Here is a 22198-nt window from a genome sequence, read left to right as displayed (position 1 = left end):
TGTATGTTATTCGATTAGACTACTAATTGCTAAGCAAAATAGGAAAAGTAATTGTTTTGTATGCTCTTATATGCCTCATTCTGTGACACAACAACGAGTGCATTCAAAGTATTCGGAGATAAAATGGCTAGAGCTGCAGATATGTTAATATCTTTGCATAGACCTGATCAACATTTTCCGGTTCTTCGCAATGCTTCGAGAGGAGAGATTATTCCAGGTTTTGGAACCTGAAGTCAGGAGAGGGCGCTCACTCACTCACTCATCCCATGGCCTAGAAGGCCATGGGATGAGACGTGCATTAAACATGATGGACGTCTGGCAGTCAGAGATCTCCAGCGCTCTCGGTCTTCAGCAGTTCGTAGCAGGGTGTGGAAGCTGCAGCCTGTCCATTCCTTAATGTTGTGGTATATGGATGGAGCAGGGGCTGCAGAAGATTGGATTGGATTTGGATTGGATTTGCCTTTATTCGTCTCGCAGAAATTTACATTTCACAGCAGCAAAGTTATGAAAGGAATGAAAGTAGAAAAACAAAATACATGAGCTGCTGGAAAGGCAGCCACTCTCGCGGCGCCGTCTTGAAGTCAAAAGAACAAAAATACACTAAACAACAAATAAGTGGTGACAAATAAGTGGTGACATATCATAATGCCATTCCCAACATTACATCTTTAAGTGGTTTCTGTTGGCAAAGGTTGTGATCTGATCAACAGCCTCATTTGCTGGAGCATTTTCTGCCACTCTTTTTGTCCATTACCCTATTTTAAGGCTCCTAAGCTCTCCATGGCTGTTATGTCCATGTCGGATAGATCATTCTGATTTCTGTCCTTGGGAGTAGACTCTCCCTGCTCGTTTTCTCGCACTATTTCTCTTATTTGCGTGTATAACGCCTCATGTTCCTTATACTTTGAGGCGGCTCTCGTTAGGTCTGCGTCCATTAGTGCTTCTGATGTCAGACACCGATGCCAGTGTTTTAACAATGGGGTCCCATTTTAAGCTGGTACTAACCAATTCCACAACGTTGTATCTTTGTAATGTTGATCCACCATTCGAGCCAGTGGCTCGCTTCTCTTCGCGTGAAGTCAGAGTAAGGGTGGTCTATGATTATTGTCATTAATCCTTCTTCTTCGGACGTTTCTGCACAATATCTGCCAGCGCCCTGAACGTCTATCTCTACTATCGCCGTAAGCTTCTCCGGCCATTCACTCAGGCTTCCTCCACACAGTACTATTCTTATTGTCAAATCTTTCGGTCTTAAGAACTGGGGAGAGGGGAACATCGTTGCGGCCCCTTGCTAAGAGGGTTGGGGGGATGAATGCAATTCCCCTTCTCTATCGCTCATGGTAGCGTATTCCTGCAGCCCGCTATGCTTCTCTCTACCGTGTTCTGAAGCCCGCTTTGCTTTTCTTTGTTGTAGGAGTGGAACTGTTTCTTTTCCGAAGCCTTCCCGTTGCGCTTTAGGGATCAGGGAGGTACTACAGTTCCTCGGTTACTCAGCTCACACCTCTTGTGCTTTGCTTCTCTTTCACTCCAATATTCAACTCCAAGTGTGGTTTCTACCCTTGAAAGCTAATATTGTCTCCAAACGGTGAACACGTATTCCAACAAGGTTAGCGATCCATATATTATCTTTACTTAGTCCCCTTAATCCTCGTTGAATTCTGAAGTAAAGACAAAAATAATCCACAGTGGGAGTTGTTGTCCAAAAAGTGTCTTGATCGGTGAAAAATCCAAAATCGATCAAAAGGGGAAAACGTATTCCAAGCAGCTTTATCCTGCTTTCAAGGATAGTGTTCCTTAGAAAAGAACTGTTTGGTTAGGGGTCCAAGGCGGATCTCATAGCTGAATAGATAGCACTGTTTTATGTCATAGAGAAACAGTGGCAAGTTCCCCCGAGTCATACTCGAGAGTCTAGAGCAGGGGTCCCCAAACTTTTTCCTGTGAGGGCCACATAACTTTTCCCTTCTGTGATGGGGGGGCCGGTGTCAGTTTGTAACAGAAAAAGTGTGACGATCGTAAGGCGCTTAAAAAAAATGTTTTCTAGAAAGCCACACATAAGCAAATAACCCTTTCCAGGTTCTTTACAGAAAAAAAGTCAGGAAACAAATAATAACACTATTAATGAAATAAGAAATAACTAAATAACCCACTCTGAGTTCTTCACATAAAAAAAATCAGGAAATAAAAAACACTATTTATGAAATAAATAATAACTAGATAACTCTCTCTCGGTTCGTCATCGAAAAAACGGGAAATAAATAACACTATTTATGAAATAAATAATAACTAAATAACTCTCTCTGAGTTCTTAATAGAAAAAAAGCCATGGAACATTAACTTTCTGTTGTGCCATGCACAGTCTTAACAGCTCCGTTGTCAGAGCAGAATCGCTCTGACACATATGAGCAGTCTCTTAAAGTTCTTGTGTTCCTTCCTTATACAGTAAAGTCTCGTTATATCGATATTCAAGGGAGTCCGAAAAAATATCGATATAACCGGGACTATCGATATATCCGACCCTGTTTGCATGTAATTTTCTCCGTGCGTGCATAGAAATAGTATCGATATAACGACTATCGATATATCCGATATCGATATAACGAGACTTTACTGTAATCCTTTTGTAGATTCCAGTAGGCTTGTAGACATAGCTGTTTGCAGCTCTCTCTCATCAACTTCCCTGTGAAAACCACAAAGGAAGCAGGTTGAGAAAGTGGTGGTGAGGTTCATGGCTGGTGAGGCACTGATGTCATCACAGTCAGATTTACAAACATATGACCTCCACAGAGTAGCTTATTCACCATTTGATTGGCTACAGTTAACGTATTTTGTTTAAAATGTCATGTCAGCATTCTTTATATGCTGTGTACAAACTGTAGCATAGAAAAAAAGAATTTAAAAAACGTTATTATCATGTTACCTTTTCTTATAAATGAAGTCCAAGTCTCTCTGTCTCAATGGAGATCACTGCAAGGTGAAGAAAGTCCTTGATCAGTCCTGTTCCGACTGTATGTTTTTCAGTCTTTTACGCTGAGAATGACCGCGCCACTGATGCTGTCGTAGCTGGAACAGTGAGCACGAGCTCGAGCAACTTTGTCGCTTCAGGAATAGTTTCAATGAGATCCTTTTTGGCCAAAACGCTGAAAAGCTGCCCAGGAGATTTACAGTCATCCCTCACCGTTGGTGAGTCCAGTGTTGGTCTTCCTTTATTATCTCCTGCTTCGATTGAAAGTCCAGTTTTGAAAATTCTTTCGATTTAGATATGAAATCCACCATTCTGAAAATAAGGCCAAACTACACGAAAAACAGTCATTTTTCATGGTTTCATGGTTGCACTTAACTTGCTAACTGAACTTGCTGTCACTAATTCTATTATTCTGCAGCCGAGGATTCGCAAGAAGAGTCTCTAATCACGAGCGCTCCCTGTCATGAGGCAGGAGAACTGTGTGCCTCACCGATGCACAGTTTTGATCAAAATAAAATACAATAAACACTGTAGTACAGTGATAGAGTGTTTTTATACACATCCGTATACATGCAATGTTATTTCATGTTTAGTTTAGTCTATATGGATGTATAAAGCTTATTAGTTAACTTGTTGCGTATGTAGAGTGTAACAAGTCCACATCATCTTGCTGTACGGACTCATGGGGGCAATCCAGATGACACACGTGGAGCCCCACACTCCGTCAGCTTGCGTAGTTCCACTGTTATATCCAACGACGTCAGATAAGTGCCCAAACATGGCACATCCTGTAGCCTGCTTTCCACTACAGGCTGCAGGAATAGTCTCATTTCCCCTTAGTGTCCTCGTGAACAAAGCACGACAAAATGGAAGCGATTATCCTCAAAATTCTTGGTACGCTCGTATCGAGTTGGGGAAGACTTGGACCACTGGTTGGGATTCCGTTGTGGTCCATTCCAAGCCCAACACAAAATGGGTTCGAGATAGCTGTGCCCAAGAAGCAAAACGTACTGTCTTCAAGATAGCTCGGGGGAACTGGTTAGGAACTGGAACTGGCACGATGACAGATATCCAACTTGCTATCATAACCCACGATGTTGCAGGATGCATGGACCTGAGACTCTGTCCTGAGTTTCGTGAACATCACATTGGTTTTCCCGTAACTATATGCATGATGTAATCTGTGGCATCACCAGTCGTGACATCACCCTTCCAGCATAAACCACACATCAGACTGTCAGCCTTGGTGGAAACACCGGACAAAACGGCCCAAAGTCCAGATGTCATGGACACGTTATATCAACCGTTTGCAGGACAAAAACATGACTGGAATCCGTTGTTATCAAACACGTGGTATCGTTATGCTACACTAATTGCTAAGCAAAATAGGAAAAGTAATTGTTTTGTATGCTCTTATATGCCTCATTCTGTGACACAACAACGAGTGCATTCAAAGTATTCGGAGATAAAATGGCTAGAGCTGCAGATATGTTAATATCTTTGCATAGACCTGATCAACATTTTCCGGTTCTTCGCAATGCTTCGAGAGGAGAGATTATTCCAGGTTTTGGAACCTGAAAATCAGGTTATGACAGAGAGCGGGTTGCGACTACCAGTATGCGTTGCAATGTACAATACAGGTCAAAATTTGGGTTTTATAGATGAGGATAGATGTTTATATGTGCTACCGCTAAACACTAATGTCACTGTTTTGCCCGTATCTTCACATCTTTGGTGGTTATGCGGTTGGAATTTATATTCTTTTATTCCTCCGCGAGCCTACGGTTTGTGTGCACCTGTTACTGTAACTGACAATACTTTCATCGTTACCAGCCGCCCAGTGCACCATCATGTGAAAAGAAGAGTATCGTTTAAGCCCCATGATTCGATCTGGGGAACTGATGTTGACACCATAGCACGGGTAATAAGGTAATGTTAGCTCTTTTTCCACAAATTGGAGTGGCTAAAAACATGCTACGAATTGAAAAACTTACACAGAATTGCTACGAATTGAAATTTCTACACTGAAAAAGTGTAGAAATTAATCATATACTAAAAGCTTTTGAACACTTCAATAGTGAAATGCAGAGGGACAGCAATGCGGTCTCACTGCAGAGCAAGCCAGCACAGTTAGCATAGTGATTGCAATCCATGGTGAGGTTCAGCCGGCTGCTGCCTCACCACTCGTCTCTACTTAGTATTTGACGCTAAATGTGAAATGTGAAATGTGAAAACAGCGATTTTGAAAAAAAAAAACATGGTGAAGTTAAATGGAAAATAACTTTAAAGTACAAATCACTAAATAAATATAACTGTTTAATTTATTTTTTCATTTGATATTTCCGTGATGACAGGTGAGCCACGGCCTCACCTGCCTCACTGACTGCACATCACTGATATGTAGTGAGGTAATAGTCCGTTATTGGGAGTTCAACAGCTGTAAAGCTGGAGGGAGTCAATCCAGAGCAGCAGATTAGGTCAATTGTGTGTCCTTTTGTGTGAGTAGGGAAGTCCACAAATTGGCTGAAGCCCACACTATCGAGGGAAGAAGTGAAGTCAATTGTGAGGGGAATAGTTGGATTGTCCATGTGTATGTTGAAGTCTCTCAGATAATTATATTTGGTGAGAGAGGGGACAGATGGGTGAGAATCGTAGAAAATCCGTTTAAAAAGTCACAGTGTTCTTTGGTGGGGGGCGTAAATAGTGGCGAGAATCGTGGGAGTTGGACCATAAATTTGGCATGCAATGCATTCAAATGAACACGTTTCGTTGAGCGAGACTGGGAGGACTTTCCATTTGTCACGATAAAAAATAGCTAGGCCACTTCCACTGTTAGAATGGCGAGGCTTGGGAATAGAAACAAATTCCAGAGGAGTAGTGTCATTTAGCTGCGAAAAGTCACAAAGCTTGCCACGTTTCGTTTAGGCAAAGAAAGTCAAGCTTACGTTCTTTAAGGATGTCCTGGATTAGTTCACCCTTTCCAGCAAGCGAGCGGATGTTTAGTCGGCCGAAAATGACAGCGGGGGAGTCCATTGTAGTGTCGCAGTTGTGAGAATTACAGCTCTTCCAGGGTTTGTTTACCTTTCAAAACCCCGCCTCTCGGGCCGGTCTGTCCAATTCACCTGGTCCGCCCCATGGTTCACCGTGCATCTCCGCTCCACTAAGGCGAAAACTCGGCAACTGGAAAGACTCTACAGGAAGACCGGCCTCACAACTCACAAGGACATGTACACAGCTCACCTCACCCATTACAAGGACTCTATCAACTGTGCAAAATCACAATACTACTCTGGACTGATTGACTCGAACACCTGAAATGCGCGGACTCTCTTTTCCGTGTACAACAAAATAATTCAACCCCCTATCTCTCCCCCCACGCTTTCACTCCTCTGACACCTGCTCTAGGAGTCACACACTTAGTTGATTTCACTCCTACCTCACTGGCCGCTCACAGTTTATCCAAATTAACTCATTCACTTCACGGTTCTCTCCTGTGTCTTCTGGTGTGCCCCAAGGGTCTGTTCTGGGGCCCCTTCTCTTTATTACATACCTTCTCCCGCTTGGTGATATCTTCCGCAATTTTGGCATTCACTTTCACTGCTTCGCGGATGACATCCAACTCTACCTCTCCAGTGAACCCGACACCTCTCTTCCACCTGCATCCATTACACTTTGCCTATCAGAAATTAAATCCTGGTTTTCTCATAACTTTCTCAAACTAAACAGCGAAAAAACGGAACTTCTCCTTTTTGGTACTAAATCCACCTTTCATAAAGCAAACAGTTTCTCTCTCACCATTGACAGTCTACCGTGTCCCCTGCCCTTCAGGTCAAGAGCCTGGGTGTCATCTTCGATAGCACACTATCTTTTAACTCCCATATAAATAACTCGGTCTGCATAGTTCCACCTCTGTAATATCAATTGTCTCCGTCCCTCTCTCACCCCTCACACCACTTATCCAGTCTCGTCACCTCCCTTATCGATTATTGTAACTCACTTCTTTTCGGGGTCAATCAAAAATTTCTCTATCATAAACTCCAACTAGTCCCAAATTCCTCAGCCAGAATCATCACTAAAACCCCCTCCTTTCACCACATCACTCATGTCCTCCAGCAGCTCCACTGGCTCCCTGTTAAACTTCATTCATATTGATTTCAAGATACTTCTGTTTACATTTAAAGCCATCCAGAACCTTGCCCCCCCCATCTGTCTGACCTACTTCAAATCTCCGTTCCCTCACGGGCCTTCAGATCCTCTTCCTCCCTCCACCTCTGTATGCCCTCTGCCGGTCTCACCACAATGGGGTGCAGACACTCTGCTCCCAAACTCTGGAACTCACTTCCACCCAACATCCGTAACATTGACTCCCTTCCTACTTTCAAATCTCACCTCAAAACCCACCTGTTTAAACTTGCTTTCATGGTCTAGTTTAATCTGCTATTTTATTATTTATTGTTCTATTCATGATTTTATTGTTTTATGTATTGTTTTTATTGTAAAGTGTCCCCGGATGTTCAGAAATGTGCTTGTAAATTCCATTTATTATTATTTACATTTATTATTATTTATTATTATTATTATTATTATTTAGCCAAACTAGCAAGGCCGGCTAACGCGCTGTGATCCACGAACTGACTGAAGGGAGGTGAAGTCCTTCGAGTCATTGAGGGGGAATCCCCAACGAGACCATAAGATCCACTGTGGATGTATTTACGCGGCGGACGACGGGCGATGTCAGCGAAGTGGAGGATCGGCGGGGAGCTCTTTGGTTATGCTCCTTTCAGTGTTGTAGTTTTAGGTCAGAGTTTTTAATCCAATCAGAATTCAGCTAGTTTGTGTCGCCAGGCTGTATGAAATCTGACCGAGGCCTTCAGAATCAACAGTGAGGGCGTCTGTGCGCATGTAGTTGATATACAGTTGCGATAGCCAATCAGATTACGAGTTGGCACAGTAAGGCCAGAGAGGGCCTCGCGTTGAACATGACGTACGCGTCCTGTGATTGGATACTCACTTTACCTCAGCAGCGCTATGCAAATCAACCAAGCTGACAACAGATCAGACCCGGAAACTTTAGCGGAAAAACCAAGTATATCTACTCGCTTTTTTAACCCACAATGGCTGAAGGAGAGGACAACTCGCTGTCGCATGTAGGTAAGCCTATTCTCAAGAACAAATGAAAAAGATTTGTTTACTTTTATTTTCAACAAATAGTTCGTTTTGTGAACGTCTTGTTGTTTTTCTTATATTAAACTGACATTCTGTAATTCAGCGTAAAATCTTGTTAAAGATTGCATATTCTTGGTGGACTTCATAAAACTTTGTGGACAAATGATTTTAAATGTCCTTTTATTTCTTAAGTGTTTGCAGTATCACGTATAGTGACAATTTCTAATTGCTGATGCAGATTTATTGATGTGTAATTGCTCCGGAAAATAGCCTGTGTTGTAGACGATTAAGGTGATGCCACGCCCAGTACTGCGTGTGTGTGCTTTTGTAAATGATATCTCCAGCCGCTGTGTCATAAATTATGGTATTACGAGGGATATTTGTTCAAGTTGGACTAAGTAGGACTTCACTGAAGGCCTAGGTGTGAAATGCATGGGCCGCCACTGGGGAGCGGATAGCAAGGAGCTCGGCCGCTGAATATTTGAGCCGTCCTTCCGTGGGTCGATGGAGATGCCCGAGTGGTGGTGAATCAATTGTCGAAAGTTCCTCCACCGGGAGCAGACCGAGAGAGGCTCTGTTGCAGTATAATGGAGCCGTTGCTCAACTGGTCGATGACAGGTCGATTGTTGGAGTCGACATGGGCCAAGTAAGATGTTGCAACAAGTGATCGCTAATAGCAATCAAACGGTAGAGATGATTGAATGTTTAAAAATAAAAACGGGATGAGATCGGTGTGAAAATGTATTCTGATGGTGGCAGAAAATCGAAGGTTTTGCCGGAGAGCAGCGGCAGCACAACGCGCCAGCGTACACTCAAAGTATAATGGTTATGGCTGCAGCTTTTGTGAACCCCCTATCTCAGGGGTCGGGAACCTTTTTGACTAAGAGAGCCATAAAAGTAAAATATTTAGAAATGTTTTTCAGTGAGAGCCACACACACGCGAGCGCGCGCGCACACAAACACACACACACACGCACGCAAACACGCACGCACTGCCATTTTTCAACAAAATGTCAGAATGTATTATTTAAAATAACTTTGTGACAGGACTCACCGTTAACATGAATGGTTTTCCGTTCCTCATGATTGGTAAAAATCCAGCCAAACGATCGGAATGAAAGTCAACTTACCGGGTCCAGAGGCGAAGTTATTGCTAGCTAGCCTGCACACGGCTCATTAGCTTCCACACTTGCTATCTGCAATATACTTCCTACAGAAGTATATTGATGCTAACGTTAACATGGGGCTTGTTAAAATATCACTGACATTCGACTGTTTCATCGATGTTATTGTTTCATTGCATATTAGCGGCGCAAATCCTCCTGTCATGATCTGGTTGGCGACCAACGGGGGGCGCTGTCGGCGCCGCCTGCACCTGCATAGGTGCTGGTCGTCCCGATCAGATTGGTGACCAACGGGTAGCGACGTCAGCCCTGCTGACAGCCTCGCAGGTGCTGGTCGTTATAATCACTGACACTTAAAAGGACACCCGGCACGACCATCCGGTGTCGGTTCATTGTTTGCTGCTTGTTTGCTGCATGCATTGTGTATGCGTTTGTTTAATCTTGGCGGACTTTTACTTTTGGTCTTCTTTTGCTACTTTGTATTTTTTCCGTTCAGATGATTTTGATGTTTTACATTTTGTTCCTGCTGACCTTTATTTTAATACAATTTGTGAAACAACCTCCTGCTCCCTCCTGCCTGCTTTTTGGGATCCGCACCCGCCATCACCACCTCGCAAAACGTGACACCTCCGGTGCATTCGAGCTGAAGCGTACTCGTCATTTTTTATTTTTTTTTTACTCGGCGGGCTCATTTAAAGGACGTTTACCTGTTTCAACTGACGGCCAGTATCATCCAATCAAAATTGTGCTTTCCGCCAACCTAGGTCAGTGACATCCAATCAAAATTGCTCTTTCCGCCAACTGCAGCCCCAACAGGAAATGAACAGTGAAAAAGCGAGAATATGTACAGTGGGACCTCGGTTCACGAACCCCTTGGCTTACGAACTTTTCGGTTTACGAACGTTACATTTATGACAATTTTACCTTGGCATATTTTTCAGGATACACACAGAGCTGCCACAATGAGTGATGTGTCGTTCGTGAATGAGCCCGCTCTCCAAACAAGGAAATGGCAGCGGACCTTTTTTTGTCCTCTATTCCCCGCCCCCAGTCGTCGGTTAAAGCCACGTGATTGGTCAAGAACGCAGCAGTGGGGGTTGGGGTTACAGACAGAGAGAGAGTGAGGCCGTTCTTCAATAAACAAAATGGCGTCTTCGGTTAAAGCCACATGAATGCCATCGCTGGACACAAAAGGGGCCATTGTGCTTTTCTGCACCTGGAATGGGCAGCATCTTCCCAGCCCCGCTTTGTTCAGCGGAAAGGTCGGTGCTGTTGGACAGTCTGCGGCTGGTTGGATGCATGGCTTGAGGAGCCCGCGCTAAGAAGAAAAGAGCGTCAGTGCACGTTCCACCATGATGTCCGTGATCCACTGGTGGAAAGACGTTTTGATCGTCTCCTCTTTCATCTAGAACTGCTTCATGTCATCACAAAGAGGGTACAGCAAGTCCTAGAGAATGAATGACTCTCTGTGTCTTTGTGTTGTCATGTTATTTGTTCTTTAGTTTTTTTTGTTCTTTTGACTTCAAGACGGCGCCGCAAGAGTGGCTGCCTTTCCAGCAGCTTATGTATTTCTTTTTTCTACTTTCATTCCTTTCATCACTTTGCTGCTGTGAAATGTAAATTTCTCCACTGTGAGACTAATAAAGGCAAATCCAATTGGTCAAGAACCCAGCAGTGTGGGAGGGAGGGGTTAAACCAGGGGTGGGCAAACTTTTTGACTTGCGGGCCGCATTGGGTTCTAAAATTTGACAGAGGGGCCGGGCCAGGAGCATTTAGAGGGAGTGTTTGGGCCGGAAATACTAAGCCTAAAGCATTAAAGGACAACCGACGCCTTCCGACAAGTTATGTCCATAATTTATAAAATCACTTCAAATGACTTTGACTGAGCGTATTTTACAAAGATTCCACAGCATATAGCTATAGTTTACGTTCTAAGACTTGCACTGAATATTCACTAAGTCTTGTTTTCGAGTTGATGACGATCCCCATGTGACGTCACGTTTGGACCGCCCCTGACCGAGAAAGCGACACACAATGCATTTTGGGTACTTTGTTTGGTCTGAAAACTTCGTGTTGATGGCGAAATTAGAAGGAAAACACAACACATAAATAACGCCATGGTGAATCGTTGTGTGTTGCACCAAGACAACTATTTGATATTCGCTGACATAAATTCCCAGCTGACAAATCAGCCCATTTCCAACGGAGCTTGGGCGCAATCTTCTGCATTTTCTGGGTGCTACATTGCTGTCATTGGCGGCTCGAATTGATATGGGAGGACTCCTTGAATCAATTGCAAACATTTATGCTTTCCTCTTCAGAACTATTTGAATCATATTCATAACTGGATGAGTCACAAGAAAACATCTTCTCCGAATCTGAAGCCATTGTTTTGATTCTCGAGCAAGGCAAGACGTCATGGCGTGACGTCACGAACAAAGGGGTGGGACCTTCTGAAACTGGCCATTTCCGGATTCATTTTGAAGTCATTTTTATTGGTGTTTTTCATTTAACTAAAAATATCAGCCTGCCTGTTTTGGGTATTATAGACGCTATAAAACGTTGTTATAATGTCAGTGGGAAACACGAAAAAATGGTGCCGGTTGTCCTTTAAATGTAGTGTGTACAAACCTCATAGCACAGTAAGACCCCAATTTATTAACTGTCTTTCAAATGTGAAAGATATCCCTGATCAGGTAAATTTGTCTCAAGGAATATGGCGTTTACAGACTATTTCGCAGATACTTGGAGGAGGAAATGGAAATAGATTAAAATAACATGTGCACTGTGATTCATCAAGATTGTGTCTGTTTTTAATAAGTTTTCATTGGAGGGGCAAAGTTAAAGAAATCAACATTTATTGAAAAATGGAATCACTTTCAACATTCAAAACATATTATTCCACAACGAAATATTCAAGCTCAATAATGCCTACTTGTGTTAAATTCCGTCAAATCATAGATGGTTTGTCCTGACCGCGCGCTCAACAAACTCCTCACTGATGCCCTCGCTTTCACGCGCAAACAATACACGTGTACCGTCGCCGAGCACACAGACATAGGCAACCTGCAGTGAAATTTGCATACTCGGCACGGCAGCCAATCAGAAGCCTGCTTCTTTCTTCCGGACTTTCGCAAGCGTTATAAAGTCGTCCAATTGCATATAATTTTCCGAAATAGATGCACAGAACCTCAGCCCAGAAGAAAGATTCAAAAGAAGCTAACAACATATGTGACGCTACAAAACGTAAATTTACATTAAACCGTGACTGTAAAGTGTACGTGAGACTCATGAAAGGGGCTGAGTGGCTCGTAGGAAGCAATGCAAACATTGCATTGTGCACCAGAATGACAATCGACTACTGCAGCAAAATCTAGCCATGCACATTTACCGTAAATTATGCAAGGTAGCATTTGTAGTAGGTACATTCTTGATTTAAAAGAAAACGTTATACTTTGTGACAATGTTTTTTAATGTGATTAGTTGTCTCTTTGTGCTTCAGGTTGTGAAAAATGGGGCAGGCAACTTTTCAGTTATCTGCCCTGTTGTCCGCTGACTTTTTGTCATGAGTTTCAGACGCTGTTTTTACTATAATTTGGGCAGGTCCGGCGGGCCGGATTAAAAAGCCTAACGGGCCGTATGTGGCCCGCGGGCCGTAGTTTGCCCATGCCTGGGTTAAACATTAAAGAGTCAGGCAGACAGAGCGAGATAAAACACACACACACACAAAAGGGAGAGGACAGAGCTTGAAACAAAAAAGTAAAATGGTGAGAAAATGGATATAAAAGAGTGAAATTTCGACCCATTTCAACTTTGATAGTTCAAAAGCATAGTGAAATATCCCATCAATCAGGCTCCACAAATAACCCGCACAAGTCATCTGTACACTTGATGCAAAAAGTATTAACCCAGCTACAGATCACAATTGATACAATTATCACAGAGAAAGCACCTACAAGGGACCATTCCTCAAGATGGTGAAAGAAGCCTATGTTCCTCATCAAGTGTTTAATGCTGAGGAAACCGGACAGTCCATTCCATCAAGCCATTAACGACCATCACAAAGGTAAATAAAATGACTTTATTGTACAGTACAGTTTATTTCCTTAATAATAATTCTATAGCACATGTATTATACATAAAATAATGTATGTTTTGTGTAGTTTTAAGGCTTAGAAAATTAGAAAGTAGAAAATTATGTTTTGTGGGGACCTGGGAACGGATTATTCTCATGTTAATGGTTTCCTATGGGAAATTAATTTTTGGGATACACACTTTACGCCTTACACACTCTGTCTGGGAACCAATTAAGTTCGTAGGCCCCACTGTATTTAGTTTTATCGGCGAGCCATATGCAATCATCAAAAGAGCCATGCACAAGAGGATGTTAGATGGAGGACATTGATTCGCTGTGGCGACCCCGGAAGAAACAATGTATCTCTGTCGCTCTGTCGATGAATGATCTTCTAATACAGGGGTGGCCGACCAATCAGAAACTAAGAGACTTTTTTTACTGCTAAGAGCCATGCACTTGCACTATGTACATTTTTTTATGAAACCGTTTTGCACATTTACAGTATACATCTCAGTCTGCTCACATTTTTTAACTATGCTTAGAACAACTTGTTTTTCTATCCTTTCACATTTTTATTTTACTATGCTTAGAATATATTGTTTTCTCTCCTTTTCTCCTTTTTTATGAATTTCATATCCTGGTGGATTGGGGTTTTCTTAGAAAAAGATTGCACCAATTTTTTTAATTCACCACAGTTCACTGACAATTCCTGCTGTTGCCTTAAGTCCCAGCAAGGCACACACCCGCTGTGTTAACTCAAATGCAAAGAAGACTCCCACTGTGTCAACGTCTCTAACCAAGAGATGCGCTAATATACACACACAATGAATGCACATACACACATGCGCACACGCGCACGCACTCACACGCACATACGCACACACTCTCACAAACGGCTCAAATGGCCCCGCGCCCAACCCTCTTTGTTCAAGATCTTTCTCTCAGACAAAGACATTTTTGTAGCTCACCACTCAGCACAAATCAGTCAAAATGAATGTATTAATATCACGGAGAATCCATGATCAATTTCAGCTGCATTTAAACAAAAAAGAACACATAATCCCCTGGATCAAAATTTAAAAAATCTTCCAATTTTTCAATTTTTTTTCCAGTCCTCGCGCAAAGTGAATTCCAGGAGTTCACCCCTTGTGAAGATTATTTCCTAGAATTCTTCCTGTCTTATGCTACGTTAGCCGGCGCGCAGCATCAGACACTTTTGACCCGTAATGGCGTCAATCAGTCACACGCAAAAACTTTTTACGCATCGGCTCGAATTAAAGTGGCCCGCCGTGACCTGACCAAAAGTCGATTACTCGCCATAGATACGTGGATTAATCGTGAATAGAATACTTCTGGCCACAAAGAATTCCACAATACATTCAAATAAAATGACTGCGTGCTGGCGTGTCACCCACCTTGAAAAACTCGTCGAACTCAACCGTGTGGTCAGGTCAGGATGAAGAGGAGCTCCACCACGCCGAATGGCAGCAACTTTCGGCTCTCGTTTTCAGTCAAAAAGCAGGAATCACCGAAGGAACGACACCTTCGTCTCTTGTGGGCAACCCACAAGCAGACGCCACCAAAAGCCGGAAGCCTTTGTCTCTCGTCAACAGAAGCACGCAGGCGGACACCCCCCCAACCACTCCGGACCTGACTGTTGGCGCGGAATTCTGGCACCAATTTATGTTGGAATCTAATTCCTGTATCTCTTCTGATTCGGAGTTCAACGGAGTTTTATGATGAAATACCAGAGGGAACCATAGATGGTGAACAGAAAAGACTACTTTATTCTCGTAAACAATAGAAGAACATCTCTAGTCGGTGCGGGGAGCCAAGAGCGCAAAGCCCGCCCCTTCAAGCTAGTTTTACTCACACAGCAGTTGATGACATCGTCTCGACTAAGCCTATCAGCTACGGGAGGGGGTTGGGAGAACATTAGACTTGAAGAACATCTCTAGTTACACCCTACATACGCAACAAGTTAACTAATAAGCTACATACATCCATATAGACTAAACTAAACATGAAATAACATAGGATGTTTACGGATGTGTATAAAAACACTCTATCAACAATATTGATGGATGGTATTTTATTGGAATTGTTATATGATATTGGCACATGGAGAAGGATTGTATTTTTATGTACAGTGAAGTCTCGTTATATCGATATCGGTTATATCGATAGTACCGCTTATTACGATACTATTTTCATTTCCCTTGCACATTTCTAGTCTTTTTATATATAATTAGTACCATTTAGTACGATACCCGGTTATTACGATAATCCGGTTATTACGGTGCTCGTTTTCATCCCCCGCCGGCCATTTTGCTGTTTATATCGATACATCGGTCGCGCCATTGGTCGACTTGGTCACGTGTCTTGGTCACGTGACACGCCATCGGTCGCGCCATTGGTCGACTTGGTCACGTGTCTTGGTTACGTGACACGCCATCGGTCGCGCCATTGGTCGACTTGGTCACGTGAGTTTGTTACGTGACCCCGTGGACTAGAGCCATTTTTATTTCCAGACGCTAGCTCATGTGTAGCAGACGAGATTGAAGTGTTTGTGTTAAAAGGTAAAAATGGGAAGCAGAAGAAGATTGATGACTTTTTTTAAATTGTATACACAATACAGTAAGATGTAAGTATTGCAGTTTTCCCTGTTGTGTTTTTTGCAACAATGTTTCTTGTTTTGTCTGCTGAAGCGTGATGATTTTGAAAATTATTAACATTCTATACTGTGTATTAAAAGACAACCGATGTCACTTTTTATTCAAATGCAAAACACCAATAAAAATGACTTCACGCCAAGACGTCTTGCATTGCTTGTGAATCCAAACAAAGGCTTCAGATTCGGATAATATCCTTTCTTGTTACACATCCAGTTATGAATATGATTCAAATACACTGTAGTTCTGAAGATGAAAGCATACATGTTTGCAATCATTAAAGAATTATATGTGCCATTTTAAGGCAACATTGGGGGAACATCTCTCACCCCAAAAAAAAGAGGCACAAAATGGGAGCTCATGGCCAGCTCCGTTTCTTATATGGCGCTTGGCTGCCCTCTTTTGGCGGCTTTTGTTAATGCAGTTCGGCGCAGGATCGGATATATCGATAGTCCGGTTATATCGACATTTTTCCAACTCCCGAGAATATCGATATAACGAGACTTTACTGTACTTTCATTAGTTTCACATTCGAGAAATTCACATTTCACAGCAGCAAAGTTATGAAAGGAAGATGAAAGAAATGATATGATGGTTAGAGAAAGTATATTCTTGAGTAAAGTGTACAGTACGATGAATAATTTGAAATTCTTTTCTGATCTGTGGGAGGACATGTTATTTGTGTTTTGCTCTTTTAATCTGGAATGTTTTTGTGTATTGTATCTGTTTATTTTTGACTGCCTCCTGAGGAGATCGAGAGAAGCGGTGTTGACCACTTTTCCGCATGCGTTTTGTTTTGAGGTAGTTGTAAACTAACAGGGGAAGAATGATAATGTCATGCTGCAAATATGCACATGTCTGCAAGGAGCTAAGTTTTAAAGGAAACATGGAGCTAGCATTTGTTCTCAAGTGGTGAGTACTGATGGTTCTGGAAATGAAAGGTGAGCTGTGTCAACGATGCCTAATACGTGCGTACGTCGAGTCCAGACATGGGCAAACTAGGGCCCGCGGGCCACATACAAATGATATGATGGTTAGAGAAAATATATCTCATCTCATCTCATTTTCCGTTTCGCTTATTCCTCATTAGGGTCGCGGGGGTTGCTGGAGCCGATCTCAGCTGTCTTCGGGCACGAGGCGGGGGACTCCCTGAATTGGTTGCCAGCCAATTGCAGGGCACACAAAGACGTACAACAGTCACTCTCACACTCACACCTAGGGGCAATTTGGAGTGGTCAATCTGCCTGCCATGCATGTTTTTTGGAGTGTGGGAGGAAACCGGAGGACCTGGAGAAAACCCACGCGGGTCCGGGGAGAACATGCAAACTCCACACAGGGAGGCCGGACCGGGACGCGAACCGGCGACCTCTGCACTGTGTGTGCTAACCACTCGACTACCGGGCCGCCCAGAAAATATATAGTTAGGCTTTTAATCCGGCCCACCGAACTTGTCCAAATTATAGTAAAAACAGTGTTTGAAACACATGACAAAAAGCTAGCGGACACCAGGGCAGACAACTCTGAAAAGTTGCTTGCCCCATATACCAGGTATCCGCGAAATAGTATGTCAATGCCATATCTTGCATATTCCTTGAGACAAATTTATGAACTGAAAGGGCTATTTTTCACGTTTGAAAGACAGTTACTAAATTGGCTTGCAGTGTTCTTACTGTGCTATGAGGTTTGCACACACTAAATTGAATGCTTTAGTATATCCGGCCCACACACTCCCTCCTGGCCCGGCTGGCACTTCTGTCAAATTTTACAACCCATTGTGGCCCGCGAGTCAAAAAGTTTGCTGACCGCTGCTGTTGACAAAGCCAACTGAGGGGCAATGTCAATGTTCTCGGCAAATAGGTCAACAAGATACCAAAAAAGACAACATTTTCATTATTTGCAACTAGTGTACTTCAAACTTTAAACATCAATGTTATGCATTAAAGTTGATGTGTTGGCTAGTCAACTAAATGGTTGAACCCCTGGCACAGAGGAACTTTGTGGGCGGCCAGACCAACCCATCAATCGTAAGATCCTCCCCCCAATTGTGGTCTTACCTGTACACTGTGTACTCATTGGTGGTGATATTTTCAGAGGTGATGTTGAGTCACTAATATTCTTTTGGCCAAAATTGCCAATCCAAAGAACAAAATCATTCAAACCCACAATGGTGGATATTGCTGGAAACTTAGTCTTGTCAACACTTGTCCTCAGGAGTATATCAAACTGGTGGGGTGAAGAAAATAATAATTTCATCTAGATTGATAAAGAAAAAAAGGCCTTAGCTTCTCTAAGGGTCACAGGTTCAGGATAACGTGGGCACTTGTCCTCTGCTGCTAATGCTTTTGGAGCTTCTGTGCAAACATGAGAAATACCAATTTTAACTTGTCATGTCATTGGAGTCTTGTTGTCTTAAACAGCAACGAAACCATATGTGGTTAAACAAATAATTACTTTTTAAAATCAGTCCCCTCATCTCAAACAATGGGAGACACTTTTTACTTACAGAATATATTAAGACACCAAGAAGTCATGAGAAGAACTGAAGTGTAAACCTGATAAGGCATCTTCCAGTAGGAACAACTCTTTTATTGTACATGGGCTCATTATTTCCAGTACTCAGTGAATGTATCCAAAATTGTAGTTATACTTGTTTATTTAAAATTTTACACAACTCAGCTATAATTCCGGAACAAAACTAGACCATATACTTTACCTGTCTTCAACTTTGGTATCCTGTATTGCCATATGAAGCAGAAAGTCATAACCAGAGAGAGCAGCAAGAAGACAACCATGGCCAACATGGTCCATTATCTTCATCTTGCTTATTCAGGCTTGATTTGGAAAGCTCCGACAATTTGCCTTCTCTTGCCCGACTGCGGGTCCGAATCTGTTGCCGGTGCCTTCCTCCAACACTGGGTCGCCCGCTTTGGATCGCCGAAGACCATCACCACCGATCGTGCAGCCCAGTTCGAGTCTGCACTATTTGACAAGCTGTGCAAGTTCCTGGGATGTGAACAAAACCGGACGACCGCCTACCACCCAGCTGCGAACGGCATGGTTGAACGCCTCCATCGCCAACTGAAGGCCTCCCTGATGTCTTCCGACAATGCCGAACACTGAGGTGGATAACTCGCCTCTGGTGTTGCTGGGCATCCGCTCCACGCTAAAGCCCGACATCAACTTGACTCCAGCGGAGCTGGTATACAGCGCCAGTTTCCGACTGCCTGGTGAGCTACTCAACCCGACCGACCCTACGACTGTCGACGTCAATGATCTGCTCACCCGCCTCCGGCAGTTAGCGCTGGCTCAGCGGCCCCGGCCGCCGCAAACATCGTTCCAACCGACGCACATGGATCCCGCACTCCAAACGTGCACGCATGCCTTCCTGCGGTGTGATCGGGTGCGCAATCCCCTCCAGCCCCCTTACAATGGCCCGTATCCCGTCCTCTCCCGCCGTGAGAAGACGTTCCGGATTCCAATCAACGGCCGCGAGAAGACAGTCTCCAACGACCGACTCAAAACCGGCAGTCGGAGAGCACACGTTGCCGTGCTCCCAAACATCGATGTCCGCCACCCCCCAACAACGCCCCCATATCTGGCGATCGACCTTCTTGCACTGCTATCAAGTAATAGAGCAGCCCCGACAGTAAACGTGTAGGATATTTGCACATTTCGCAGCACACCAAAAGAGAATTTTGACGTTTTTTGCACTTTTTCTAATTTGTGGTTGTCATTTTGTAACGTGCGTTTTGATACACGTTGTCTTTTGATAGAAAATCACAATGCCACTTAACTATTGGGTTACTTTTAAAACAAAAATCCCGGTTCTTAAGTATCCATGGGTATCAACACGTTGGTGATTTTGAAGTGACTGCATGCGAAATTAGTAGTGTTGTGGCGGGCACTGGGACCGGGCATCTCACCCAGCAGGTGTACGGGAGGGGGCGGGTTTATGTCACATATATTTCACTGCAGTTTCGGTTTTGGTTTACTTTTCTCCTTGTTAGCAGTTGGAATAAAGACGTACTCCAATCGACCGTGTGTTCTCATTCCTCAACTGCTACACTGGTGACCCCGACGTTCGAAATGTTCATGGCAGCAGACGAAGAGATATCTTCCACGGCCATGCCGCCACGACCGGCGCCTCAGCTCGCAGCTGCCGCCTACGCCGCGAAGCTGCCCGAGTTTTGGAGTAGCGACCCGGCTTCGTGGTTCCAACATGTGGAAGCGCTTTTCCACCTACGAGGCGTCACGACAGATGAGCCGAAATATTATCTGGTCGTGGCGTCTCTCAACGAACAGACGACTCGTCCTGTGCTGCCTCTCTTGCGTGCACCTCCACCGAGCGAAAAATACGCAGCGCTCAAACACCTGCTGCTCCAACGGTTCACGTTGTCGGCCTCTGAGAGAGCAGACAGGCTTCTTTCTCTTCCCGGACTCGGCGACGGAACAGCAGTGGACCTGATGGACAAAATGTTGTCGCTACTGGGTTCGGATGACGGCGGATTCCTGTTCCCCCACGTGTTCCTTCGCCAGCTACCGGCCTCTGTGCGCGCCGTGCTAGCCAACTCGACGTGCCTAGCCACCGGCGACTACCGAGGTTTGGCTGAAGAAGCGGACCGGGTGCTGCTGGCGACACGGAGGTTCGCCGTGCAAAGCGTGACGGCCGAACCCCTCGGCGGAGCGGCAGCGAACATCGACCCGACCCTAGTAGCCGGAGTGGTCACGCGGAAGCGACACGAGAAAGCCCTCTGTTTTTTCCACCAGCGGTTTGGCGCCAAGGCCCAACGCTGCACACCACCCTGCACCTACGAGGCTCCGGGAAACGCCAGCGCCGGCACCCAATAGCGGCCGTGGGTGCCGTCAACGAAAGCGAGCTGCTTTTTATCACAGACTCCTCGTCAGGTAGACGTTTTCTGGTGGACAGCGGGGCACAAGTAAGCCTGCTGACGCCCACGGCCTCGGACAAGACGGCAGGTGGATGTGGGCCTCCACTGCGCGCAGCTAACGGCTCGCCCATCGCCAGCTTTGGCACCAGGTCGGTAACTGTGTGTTTCCACGAACGAAAATTCGAGTGGGACTTTATTGTGGCCTCGATTACAGTTCCGATAATCGGCGCGGATTTTTTATGCGCTCATGGACTGCTTGTGGACATTGCTAACCGTCGTTTGATCGACGCCATCTCTTTCGCCACTTTCCCATGTGAGGCTGGAGGGCTTGGAGCGTTGACGCACGCAAATTATTTAACGTCAGGTAACGTTTATGAACGCCCGCTGACCGATTATCCGTCGTTAACCACACCCGCCTTTTCCAATGCCGATACAAAACACGGGGTACAACATTTCATTCCCACGGTTGGCCCGCCAGTTTTTGCCCGCGCTCGTCGCCTCTACGCGGCAAAATTGGCAATGGCGAAAGGGGAGTCCCCAAAATATTCGTTCCGTCTGCTCTCAGGTCAGCCCGTTTCGTCTTCGTGCGTCATGATGCCCACCGCTCTCCCCTCCGGCCGCCGTATGATGGCCCGTTTAGAGTGCTCGAACACGGGGAAAAGAGTTTTGTGCTCGATATGGGTGGGAGAAGGGAGGGCATTTCTATAGACAGACTCAAGCCGGCTCACATAATTGCAGGCGAGGACGTTTCGCCGGCCCAGGTCCCACGTCGCGGACGCCCTCCAAAACATCCAGCCTCTCCGCGGCATGCCAGGGTTGAGTGTCGTTCCCCCACTCAGTTCTCACCCGGATCACCTGCCCGAGCAATTTCACCTTTACCACCGAACGACGGACTGCATAGTCGTTGTGGCAGGCTGGTCAAGCCCCCTGCAAGATTTTCGCCTTGACTGTCCTTCTGGGTGTTCTGGGCGGGGGCTGTGTGGCAGGCACTGGGACCGGGCATCTCACCCAGCAGGTGTACGGGAGGGGGCGGGTTTATGTCACATATATTTCACTGCAGTTTCGGTTTTGGTTTACTTTTCTCCTTGTTAGCAGTTGGAATAAAGACGTACTCCAATCGACCGTGTGTTCTCATTCCTTAACTGCTACAGTGTATCATTTGTTCCTATATTATTTGAGTTTGATCCTCTCCTCTTTCATCCAGAACTGCTTCATGTCATCACAAAGAGGGTACAGCAAGTCCTGAAGAATGAATGTCATTCCTTTCATCACTTTGCTGCTGTGAAATGTAAATTTCTCCACTGTGAGAC

The 22198-nt window shown here is 44.6% G+C and overlaps 1 protein-coding gene across 3 annotated transcripts; it reads left to right on the top strand.

Moving 5' to 3' along the window:
• Positions 1-7991: 7991 nt before the first annotated feature.
• Positions 7992-21881, top strand: LOC148903505 (uncharacterized). 3 transcript variants are annotated; one of them, XM_089003828.1, is made up of 2 exons: positions 7992-8113; positions 10194-21881. In XM_089003828.1, exon 2 carries the CDS (start codon positions 20086-20088, stop codon positions 20845-20847), a length of 762 nt encoding a protein of 253 aa, XP_088859954.1. In that variant the 5' UTR covers positions 7992-8113; positions 10194-20085; the 3' UTR covers positions 20848-21881. The 3 variants fall into 3 exon arrangements, with proteins under 3 accessions (XP_088859954.1, XP_088859963.1, XP_088859971.1); XM_089003837.1 differs by having other exon boundaries at positions 8007-8109; XM_089003845.1 differs by lacking the exon at positions 7992-8113 and adding an exon at positions 8120-8774.
• The last annotated feature ends 317 nt before the right edge of the window (positions 21882-22198 follow it).

This window comes from Hippocampus bargibanti, linkage group LG01 (assembly GCF_051943395.1).
Source record: "Hippocampus bargibanti isolate YZ-2025 linkage group LG01, ASM5194339v1, whole genome shotgun sequence".
Lineage (NCBI taxonomy): Eukaryota > Metazoa > Chordata > Actinopteri > Syngnathiformes > Syngnathidae > Hippocampus > Hippocampus bargibanti.
The sequence above is the reverse complement of the archived record's forward strand: the minus strand, read 5'-3'. Positions and strand labels throughout refer to the sequence as shown.